Consider the following 12,340-nt stretch of genomic DNA (forward strand, 5'->3'; position numbering starts at 1 on the left):
TTCCAGTTTTCTGGTCTCCTTTTCTCCAGTTAAAAAAAATTTGCTTCTTTGTTTTCTTCCAACAAGTACATCCTCAGTCACTGTCACATGTATACAGCATGGACATTACCCCATACAGTTGCATTCTGAACAGCATTTCTCTAGGCTGCTTTGTTATATTCCTTTTCCAGATCTACAACACTTAATCTAAGTTACAGTTCTCATAATTTCTTAACTATCCATCTTAAAGTGAAAATCTGTTCCTAATAACCTTTATTTGGTCTAACCTCAGCTTCTTCTTCTCCAAGTTTCTTTTTTGAAAATTTTCTTAGCCTCTTTTCAAGTACTTTTGCATAAATCTCATCTAACCTAACCATGAAAATTGAGTAGGAAAATTTCTCGAATTCTCGCATTCAATTTTATTTTCCTTTTTAAAGATGGCATTATGAGAGCTATTTCAATCATTAGAAATTTGACTTTCAGGTCAGGACTTCCAAATTATGCAGCATAGCCACTGTAAAACATTTATAACTCTATAATAAATTTAGTTTAATCCTTTATCCAAGTGTGAGCAAACAAAGTTTGCACCTGAAAGTATCTTTAGGACTGGGGTAAGGTAGTACAACACCAGGCAACTCGTTGCAAAGGTGGAGCAAGCTAACATCACTCCTATCTCAGTATCTCCTATAATGCAAAACACATCTCCTTGCGGATATGTATAATGTTACGCATTAAGGGAAGGGCCACTACCCAGACTAGTTTCGACCTTTATTGAGATCTCTTCAGTGGGAGCCAGGCCCAAGTGGAGATACCACGCAGAAGCAGTAGCAAGGTCATCTTTACCTATAGGAGTTGCCAAAAGGTTTGTCACCTTTTTTTATTAAATTACTCTGGATTTAGAGAAAGATGTTGAAAGTTTATTTTTCACTAGGTTAGACTATAATAAATTTAGTTTAATCCTTTATCCCAGTGAGAGCAAACAAAGTTTGCACCTGAAAATATCTTCAGGGCTGAATATAGTGTTGTACTATCTTACCTGGGTAAGTAGTACAAACCTTTTGGCAACTCCTATAGGTAAAAATGACCTTGCTACTGCTTCTGCCTGGTATCTCCAACTCTGGGCCTGGCTCCCACTGAAGAGACCTCAATAAAGGTCGAAACTAGTCTGGGTAGTGGCCAATCCCTTAATGCATAACAGTATACATATCCACAAGGAGATGTGTTTTGCATTATGGGAGATACTGGGATAGGAGTGTTCATAGCTTGCTCCACCTTTGCAACGAGTTGCCTGGTGTTGTACTACTTACCCAGGTAAGATAGTACAACACTATATTCAGTCCTGAAGATAATTTCAGGTGCAAACTTTGTTTGCCTTCACTGGGATAAAGGATTAAACTAAATTTATTATAGTCTAACCTAGTGAAAAATAAATTTTCAACAACATACAAGACACTCAAGAAAAGAGATATTTTTCAAATTCCATGGTGAATATTTAGCAGACTGCTAATCTTATATCAGAATTTCTGAAAGTCATTCTGAAAACTAGACCAAATAGTAAAAACATCACCCATAAACTGATATGAAACAAAGGATTAAGGAAAGAGAATCAGTCCTAGTGCTCAAACTGCATCATATCGGCTTCAGCAAGACTGGAGTTTCTAGCTAGCCTTAGCCATGATCATTTGGCTGGAGGTGGGGAGAGTTGGTGTCATAGGAAGTCTTATTTCTCCATGATTTGATGACAAGATCCAAGGCTTGCTGCAAGTAATGACTCCACTTTCAAGTGTAGTCATTACTGTCCTGTACTGTACTTCCTTATTTCAAATCCTTCATCTTCAATATCAGGGGGTCCTTTCACCATCCCAACTATTTCCAGATACCATAGAAAGAAAGTACATGATACAAAAAAAAAAAAAAAAAGAGGAGGGTGACAACTTTTCTGATGTACAGTTGTTTCTAAATGTGCCATTTTTTTCCAGTAATATTCAGTAGACAAAATGGCCTGTTGGGAAAATGTACCTTCCTTTATCCAAAGGAGTTAGGATTCCCCCAAAGTTCATAAAGAAATTATTTTTAGAAGATATTCATGCAGAAACTACTTTAAAGCATTCAGGACAACTTATGTGTGCAACATCAATTGAGGGAACCAATTATGGTAACCCTCAAAAAATATACTATTCTAGTGGAGTGATGTCAGACTGGGATATCTTTTGTGTTAGAGAGAGCAAAAATGACATTGTGAATTGGAAACTCAATGAGTAGTAGCCATAAGTCAAATCCTGATATAGATATGGATCTTGTACCAGCTAGGAATATTGTGCTTACATTTGATATCCCAGATCTCTAACATCTGTAAAATCAGATTCTCTGAACTTCCCTCTTAGGGTTTATATTTCAAATACTTGGAGATGTTTCTAGTGCCAGAAATAACAATCATATTCAAGCTACTTGTTGTATTTCTGCTAACTATGCTTAGTGTGGCAGTAAAGAGCATGAAACCGAAGATAGCACTTGAATTTGCAAAACATCTAAATGTCTGAAGTGCAAGGGAGAACATTCAGGTTATTCCTGAGTTTGTGAAAGGACGAGGAGATCCAGAAAGTCAAACACAGAAAGTGCTGATCTTCAATTCCATTGAGTTTGAGTTTCAATAGCTGACTTTCATGTTATACTCCTGTTTATTTTTTAAGCTGATATAGAATGAGTTTGTCAGCTAACTCCCAGAGTGTAAATGCATCCTCATTCATTCAGTATCAGTACCAAATAATAGAGTGAGCAATGAGTAGATCTCCATTTCATAAAATATGTGGAGGGTTTCTTCCTTAAGTGCCTCCCCTCCCTCCACCTGATAATTTCTTAATAAATGCTTTCTGAGAAATAACTAAATTATTTCAATGAAAGTTTTAAATATATCTAATAAATTTCTCTAAACAAGAGAAAAAATTAGCATTAAAAATTGTACGAATAAGATTCATTTTAAATTATTATATACTGAAATGTTATCAATACTATACATTATGTTGCTTTTTTAAATCTTTTAATAGGTATTAAGCCATTCACATGTTCTGTATGTGGAGCAACATTTACTAGACAGCACAGCCTAAATTATCACATGTTAATTCATAATAATAAAAGTAGATTTGTTTGCAGTGATTGTGGGCGTAATTTTAGACATCCTAGTCATTATAAAGAGCATTTAAGACGTCACACTGGTGAAACACCATACCAATGTGGTGATTGTTATTTAAGGTAAGTATTCATAAATATCTCAGCAATATGTAATCTAAATTGGACAATAGTTGATTCATAATTTAACTGGCTGGAGAAATGCAAGATCTATTTCAAATTGATGTATGTTCAAATTTTGAGGCTACAAGTTTGAAATCAGCCTTTTTTCTTTAAAAAAAATTAAAACTAGAAATTCAGAAGAAAAATTATTAATTTATTATCCAAGTAATATTTATTAATTACATAGCTTGTAGTTTTTTGTTATACCCTTATCTTCTAAAACATTGTCAGCATTAGCTGTATATGAAATGTTTAAAAAAATTACATGCAAATGCATTTTTTAAACTATATTTCAGCATTATGCACGAATTATATCAGAAGTTGAGTTGGATTCCTCTTGTTGATTAATGTGGCAAAATGTTTAGAACTGAGATCAGATTAGTTGCATATATATATTTTTTAGAAATTATGGACTTTACAACTGTGCTTTAAAAAACTATTTTTAATTTCCCGATGTTTCAACCTTCATATGAAGGTCATCATCTGGAGTATATACAAGGGACAAGCTGAGTTACATTTCACATGGCATGCTAAAGACACAATTATTTGAACAACAGTTATTCTACTGGCATGATGTCCAGTGAAAATATAATATAATATAAAAAAAATACAGATAAAATTAAAAAAATAATTATTTGGAAACTACATCAAAGCTAAATTCTGTTTAAGATAACATTATTATTATAACGGGCGACTCCAGGGAGTCCTTAGACTCATCGAGGGAGGCCCTAAACATCATGTCCACACAACTATACGACATTCTCACAGTATCTATCATACCTTGCCTTGAACTCGCTCACTGTCATAGCACCCATAACAGACTCTGGCAGCTTATTCCACTCATTTACCACTCTAAAAGTAAAGAACCCAACTCTAACACCCTTGCTAACCACACTCTTTCCCAGCTTCCATAGGTGTCCCCTAGTTCTCCCACCACCAGTCCTGATCTCAAAAATATCCTCTGAATTAATCCTATAGAAACCCTTTAGCAATTTGTATGTCTCAATCATATCTCCCCTTTTCCGCCTATCAACTAATTTCTGCAACCCACAAATCTTTAACCTATTCTCATAAGGTTCATTCCATAGACCTGCTATCATCTTGGTCACTCGCCTCTGGATCCTCTCCATCTCCTCCCCATCAAGAAGAAACCTAGGTGACCAAATCTGGACACAGTAGTCGAGATGAGGTCTTATCAAGGCTTGGTACAGAGGTACAATAACTTGCTTGTCTCTGCTTGTCAAAAAGTATTTTTCAACAACCAAGTGAGTTGATGAGCTGATTTAGCCACTTTTGCAATGTGCCCCCTAAACTTCATCTCCCTATCCACCAACACTCCCAAGTCCCTGGCCTCATCAATCTCCTGGAATACAGTTCCACCAATGTGGTATACTGCTGCTAATCTTTTCACTCCAAAATGCATAACCTTACATTTTGTCACATTAAATTAACATCCATTCTCCTTAGCCCAGAACTCCAATCTATCCAAGTCGTCCTGCAAGATTTTGACATCTTCTGCATTCACTATTGCTCTACCCAACTTTGCATCATCAGCAAACAAATTAACTGTTCCTCTTAGATCCTTCCCTATATCGTTAATGAACAAATTAAACTGCAGTGGTCCAAGAACAGAACCCTGCGGCACACCACTAGTCACAGGCTGTCTTTTGGACTCTACTCCTGAATAAACTACTCTCTGATATCTCTCCATCAACCACCCACCTATCCATCTCACCAACCCTATAACCATTCCCATATGTTGTAGTTTACGGATTAGAATTCCATGTGGTATCCTGTCAAATGCCTTAGCCACGTCCAGCAGTATCACTGTAAACCCATTACCCTTATCCAGTTCAGCTGTCACTGTGTTATAAAACTTGAGCAAGTTACTGAGGCTTGATCTACCCTTCACAAAGCCATGCTGTCCCCCATACAATATCTCATTTTCATCAATCCATTCCTGTATTTTTCCCTTGACTACTTTCTCCAAGACCTTGACAACGACTCCTGATATGCTGATCGGTCAGTAATTTGCAACAGTAGTCTTGGATCCTCCTTTATGCAGTGGAACTTATTGAGGGAGATTTATTTTGTTTGCCTTTTTAATTTTTGGTGTATTATTGGATGAAAGGAAGGAGTGGAACATGCAGTGTGAGGAGATAGACTTATGAACATGACACCCATATACAGAGAGCAACTGGTCTCCTTGCCATTTTGTGCCTCTTGCATGCCACTATTTGGACTCCCTCACCTGGAATGACCTGGCAGCAGTATAATGGGTAAAACTGTAAAGCCCCTTAAAGATATTGACAGAAGAAAGCTGAATACTTTGGACACCTTGAAAGGATGGAAGGAGGACTTCTTTGAAACAGTAATAGAAAAAGTTCCTAAAAAAGAGGAAGTAGTAGACCCTCGGGGAGATGGATGGATGGTGTGCCTGGAATGACTAGTCTTCAGAGAATTGAAGCCTCCAGAAAAGCATACAACAGGACTAACTGGCAAGGACGCATGTGGCACATCACTGAGGAATGGAGTGACCATACAGCATCTGATGACATCCAATGGACAGATAATAGTACTAAAAACAGAGTGATTTGATGAGGGACTCATTGTCCAATCTTACTTTTGACAGTAACATGGATGAAATCCGATTTTTCATCGTCTTTCATCTATTTTTGATATGTAACCTTAAGGAGTATACAAGATACCATGACAATCCTACATAATAAAGTTTACATTATTACTAGTTTCTTATCAACAGTGTTCTTCCAAATGAATCTAGTATTTATCAGGTCTCCAAGTATTGTGAGTCCTTTTATTTCAATCTTTTAAGACTGCCATTAACTGTGTCGTCAGTGCCATCTTCCTGCTGTCAGATACTACTTTTGCTAATCTTTCCTCTCCCATTCTGTTTAAATGATTGTACCAACTTAATTAATTCTTGTACATTGAACACTGTCTTGTATACTTCTAGGTGTTTTGACTAATTTCCCTGTTATTGCATATAAATGCAATCAACTAGCTTTCTTATTCTGCTATCTGTTTTCTAATTTTCTATTTTCATTAAAAATTGACCTAAATAGCTGAAATATTTTACTTATCCATAGTGTCTCCATTGAAAATGCATTTGATGTTTTCTGCATCATCAATAAAAACAACCTGCTTTCATAGTTTTTGCCTTTTTATGGGTAATTTTCATATGAGGTTTAGTTGAAGAGTCACAAATATGTGTATTGGATTTATTTAGGAGCATAACATTTGCATAAAGTGCCAAGTGTCTTCAATTTTGATATCAGGTTTAATGCCACTTCATATTGTAATACATACAAATGAATGACAGCAACAATAGCTAGCACTTTTGATGTATACCTGATTTTACATTAAACCATCTTCTTTGAATTCTATCTACTGACTTAAATGCAGATAATATATTGCTCTATGTAAAGTCTCATTTTGAAGAGCTTTTCTCTTTTCACCTTATTTTGTGCCTTTTCCAGATCCACACATAAGTGTTATATTTCCATGATCTCAACTTACTTTTCTTCCAGTTTCTCTTGGTCTCTTCTTAAGTATGCTTGCATAACAAAGTATATTGTGATGTGGGGTGGGGAAGTTGAGACTAAACAAATATATATGGTAAGTGGTGATAAAGGTGATTGGGCAGGTGAGGTGGGGAAATCACAACCAACACATGGCTTGGATAGGACTGGCTGCAGACCTAAAAATGAACTGCTCTATTTGTTTACAAATGCCAGAAGTATCAGAAATAAGGGGAGGGGGTGAAATGGTTTCAGTGATTGAGTGTTTTTGCCCCAAAATCATTTGAATAAGTGAAACTCGGTTGAATGAAGATGATATTGTAACGAGAATAGAAATGGAAGGATACAGGGAGTATTTTTCATGAGGATAGAAAGGGCAAGAAGGGAGGGGGAGTGCTACTGATGATAACAGGGGAATTAAGTCCACCTAAGATAGACATGAAAGGGGGAAATAGTGGCAGTGTGGTGTAACATGGAGGTTGAGAGGAGGACATATTTAGTTGGATGTTATTATAGGCCTGGGAATGTGGAGGGTTGTGATGAAGAAATGTATAAACAACCTGGATTAGTGAACAAAGAAGAGTAATTATTATGGGTGATTTTAATTTTGGCAATATAGATTGGAATGAAGAGAGCATTTGGAAATAAGGAAAATGAATTTCTCGAGTTCTAGAGATATAACCATCTCAGGCAGCACATAAAGGAGGGCACGGGAGGATCGTGAGTTCTAGATCTGATAATTTCATTAGAGGGGGTTTCACCATTTCCTCCAGTTGGTGAAAGTGATCATGAAGTATTTACTTGTGTTGTGCCTAGTCATATGCAGACTTTTGTGAGGAAAGGATATATGAGGTGGTATCAAAAAGTTTCGGGATTAGCTCTGTTTATGGGAAATTACTTTATTTATCTGCGTTTACACACTATCACCTTCAAAATAGTCCCCTTGCATATCAATACAGTGCTCCCAGCATTCTTGCCACTCCTGGAATGTGTCCTGGAAGTCTTCTTTTCGAAGCATGTCAAGCATCTTTTGTGATTCGCACTGGATCTCCGCAATGGAGTCATAATGGTGACCTTTGAGCTGGATCTTCATCTTCGGGAAGAGGGCGAAGTCTGCAGGAGCCAAATCTGGTGAGTAGAGTGGGTGTGGAAATGAGATCATGTTGTTTCTGGCGAGAAACTCATGCGAGGAGAGCTCAGTGACAGGGTGCATTGTCGTCGTGGAGCATCCAGTTTTTTGTGCTCCACAAATCTGGTCACTTTTGCCGAATGCCCTCTCTCAGGTGCCTTAAAACCTGGCAGTAGAACTTGCTATTGATGGTCTACCCCCTGAGGATGAATTCTCGATGCACAATGCCACAAATGTCGAAAAAGACTATGAGCATGCACTTAGTCGAGCTGCGTACCTGCCTCGCCTTTTTCGGTCGTGGAGATGATGGGTTCTTCCACTGTGAAGACTGTTGCTTTGTCTCAGGGACGTACCTGTACACCCAAGCTTTGTCACTGGTAATGATCCTCGAATTTTAAGTTTTTTCAAACGTGAATTTCACGTTTGCTCTTTGTTCTAACTTGCTGTCAATGCTGAAATCGCAGATGTGGCAAAGCAGGTTGTCAGAATAGCATCAGTTACACAGCTCCCGATGTACACAGGACGATGTCTTTTGGCACACTGACTTATGAAGGTAGGTGCTCCCTGTGACTGTGCGTGCAGCCTTGTGCTGCCATCTGTTGGCGTGTTACAAACGTAGTCTCGAAACTTTTTGATATCACCTCGTATGTGGAATTATAAGGCTGGTAATTATGACAAGCTTAGGAGACAGCTTGGAGCTATAAAATGGAAGAAAGAGTTGAGCCGTAAGGAAATAAATGTTGCATGGGAACTGACAAAGAAATACATAACAGCATCAATGTGTGAATGTATTCTGAAGGCTAAAATGCTGAATAAGGTAGGTGTAGAATGGATGCATGTGGAGCTTAAGCATGAAATCTGGAAAAAGAAAGTACTTAGGAGGAAGTACAAGATGAATAATGGTAACAATCAGTCACGTGAAGAGTATAAAGAACAAACCAGAAGAGTGACTCAGTTAGTAAGGAAAACAAAAGTAGAGTATGAGCAGAAATTGGCAAATCAGGAAAAGAAAAACCCTAGAAACTATAGGAGAAATTGACTTCTATTTGGGTTTATATAGTTCAAATTTATTTCAAACTAAGTTAGAAAATACCGACAAGTTTCGCCAACTTTAGCTGTTTGCTTCATCAGGGTAAAAAATAGATGTAAGACAACTGAAACGCTAAAACTGTTACACTAAAACTATAAATGAAGGAAGAACCGAATACAGTTGTATTTTTACAGAACACAGAAGAACGCATACATCACACGCATGGAGCGTGTGTGATCTCACTTGTTATGTAGGAACGTTCTGTAATTGGCAGCAAGATTTAATTCTGGCATGCTTAGAGATCTTATGAGGGTCTTCCAAATCTCAGGCAGAATTAATCCTTGGTTTCTATTTAAGGTTTGTTTAGAACGGATCGCTGTTATGGCTTCTTTTATGATTTGGGAGCGGAAATCCTCCTCTAAGTAGGGCATGGAACTTTTGTCCCATTCTGTGGTATGGTTTGTCCTGGAGAAATGAAAAGCTAACCCCGATTTGTCTTCTCTATTATTGTTTACGTCTCCTACGTGTTCCTTTTTTCTGATTTCAAAACTTCTAGAGGTCTAACCAATATAGTTTAAGCCGCACGAACAGGGGATGGTGTAGGCTCCGGCTACACCATTTGAAAAAAGGATGACTAGCTTTTGGAGATCTTAAGAATTAGCAGATGGTCTTTGGAGGTTTAAAAGCCACTCGTATTCCATGTGGTTTGAGGAGTGTAGCAATCTTATTGGAAACTGTTCCCATATATGGAATCACGATAGTGGAATTATGATGCATATCTTCAGGCTGTCTTTGTGGTGGGGTCACAGAAAAGTATCTTGTGGCTCAATTTTCTAGGATAACCATTGTTTATAAGGTTATTTGATATCAGGGATAGAAAAACCCTAGAAAGTTTTTTAGATATGTGGCAAGTACAAGGAACAATGATCATGGTATGATGAAGTTAACAGATGAAAGTAGTGGAATGGTAACTGCTGCAGAAGACGTTGAGGTATTCAGTGATCAATTTATAAGGGTATTTCATTGTGATCAAGGTGGAATCATGGAAAGAATGGCTTAATTGTGAGTGATCAGGAGGTATTTGAGAAAATAAATAACCTTGATGTCAATAAGGTGATAATATTTGATGACATATCACCACGCATCTTAAGGGAATGCTCCAGGGAATTGGCAGTAGCATTGGCATGCCTGTTTAATAAAATTCTTAGAACAGCACAGATTGCAAGGGAGTGGAAAGAGGGTAAAATTGTTCCACTGTATAAAGGTGGTGATAAGGCTGTAGCTTCAAATTATGGACTGGTCTGTATATCTGGAGTTGTGGTGAAGGTACTAGAGAGATTGGAGAAATGGGTTGATAACAGCAGTATTCTCTGTGGTTATCAGCATGGGTTTGTTAAGGGGAAATCATGGTTCACTAACTTACTTATGTACTATAACAGGATGACAAATACCTTGGACAGGGGAGATGCATATACAGTGGTGTAATTAGATTTTGCAAAGACCTTTGATAGACTGCCACATGACAAGCTTGAGATAACAGATTTCTGAGTTGGATCAGTGACTAGCTGTCAGATAGGTATCAGAAAGTTGTATATGGGGTGCAGAAAGGTCACTAGTGGTGTGCCATGGGTCATTTTTATGGCCATTGTTGTTCATTTTGTATGTTAATGATATTGGGATGGGTTTAACTAGTGATATTCAGCTGTTTGTAGATGAAGCATAACTGGGGAGAGCGATGCAGAGTAAAGCAGATGTTATGGCCTTACAAGAGGACTTGAATAGATTGCATGAATGGGCAGGTAGGTGCAACTGCGAGTTCAATATTGCCAAGCATAAGGTTTTTTGAGATTTGGTAAGCAACGATGGGATATGATGTATACACTTGGTGAGAAAACTTTAGTAGTAGTAGTAGAGGAGATGAGAGATCTAGGAGTGATGGTGGACAAGGACCTGAAATTCAGGGACCACATTCCACAAGTTGTGAAGACATCACATCGGATAATGGCAATTATGTGGAAGACCCTGACATCCAGAAATAGATTTGATGATGCCATTGTGTCTTGATCATGCTTCATATGGATTATTGTGCACAGATTTGGTCGCCAGATTTTTATGGTGATGAGGATATGTTGGGAAGGGTCTAGAGAAGATTGGTCAGTGGTCTTTGGAATATGCAGTACAAGAAAAGATTGAGAGAATGTAAGTTGCAAAGCCTCGGTGAATAGGAGGGGGGGTATGATTGAGACATATAACCTAGTCAGGTTGTTATCAGGTTGATGTGGAAGAGATTTTTCATAGAATGGAAGGGGGGGGGTAGAACAAGAGGCCATCACTGGAAACTGTATATGGAGGGTGTGAGGAGAAGGTTCTTTGAATGTAGAATAGTTGGTGAGTGGAATGCATTGCTTGAGTGTATTGTAAATGTAGACAGATTGAATCAGTTTAAAGCACAGTTCAATGGGCTTTGTGTGCAATAATGTGTACCTCCCACAATGAGCCTCTAACTCCATGGAGGTCAAATGTTAATAATAATATCTTATCTGAAACTTAGAGCCTGTGTAGCTCAGTGGATGTGGCGTTTGCATACCACGGCGCTTGGCCGCACGAAGGAAGACTTGGTTTCGAGTCTAGTCGTCGACTAGAGGAAATTTTTCTAAGCCTTTTTTCGACCGGTTCCCGAGTTAGTCGATCTCTGCATGGGCAGGCGGGTTGTCCTCCCGTAAACTCAAGAAAATCGACTGTAGAACCCACATTATTTCAGACATTAAATATATTGTGTTAGGGTTAGGGACCACGAGATGGCGGCACATTTGAGCCGTCTCTCTTCACTGTGTACCACTTAATTAGTGATAGCCTTGGGCCATCTATCTCTGATTGGTACCAGTGGAGATTGAACTGCCCACTCAGTCTCCAAAAGTTAGATAGGGCTAAATGGCCTCGCCTACTCCCGTATATGGGAATAAAAAGGCATTAGCTGATTTTTTTTTTTTTTTATCTGAAACTTATAGAAATTCTCCTCTAATTCTCACACAGTTTTATTTTCCCTTTTATATATTTTATTATTTTATAGAAATTATAGATAATTCTCCCTTTGATCTGGGAATTATGCAGTGTAGCTACTGAAAAACTCATGCTTTCATATTTGAGCATTTTTTTAAGACAAGCCTTATAAACTCATGGAGCTATACAAGCTTGTCCAGAGCAGGCTTTTACAAACATCCATGCACAATCTGTTTGGTTGGTGAGTGGATATGCTATCCACCCACTTGGTCAATCAGGCTGACATTTCTGGTTGAATATCATCTACTTCAGCTGCTTTTCCACATTTCAAGTTTCTGATTACTTTTCTACTTTGAATATTAAAGCATACTTCTG

At 37.9% G+C, this 12,340-nt stretch overlaps 1 protein-coding gene across 1 annotated transcript in view; it reads left to right on the top strand.

The window, feature by feature from the left end:
• LOC150102533 (uncharacterized) overlaps nt 1-12,340 on the top strand; it is a 194,652-nt gene that overhangs the window by 160,751 nt on the left and 21,561 nt on the right. Inside the window, exon 8 of the mRNA XM_090399107.1 lies at nt 3,024-3,228. Coding sequence (XP_090255233.1) covers nt 3,024-3,228 — 205 coding nt within the window. The remainder of the gene's footprint in view (nt 1-3,023; nt 3,229-12,340) is intronic.

Source organism: Typopeltis vanoorti, chromosome 10 (assembly GCF_054136105.1).
Source record: "Typopeltis vanoorti isolate ZY-2024b chromosome 10, IOZ_Tvanoo_1.0, whole genome shotgun sequence".
Classification (NCBI taxonomy): domain Eukaryota; kingdom Metazoa; phylum Arthropoda; class Arachnida; order Uropygi; family Thelyphonidae; genus Typopeltis; species Typopeltis vanoorti.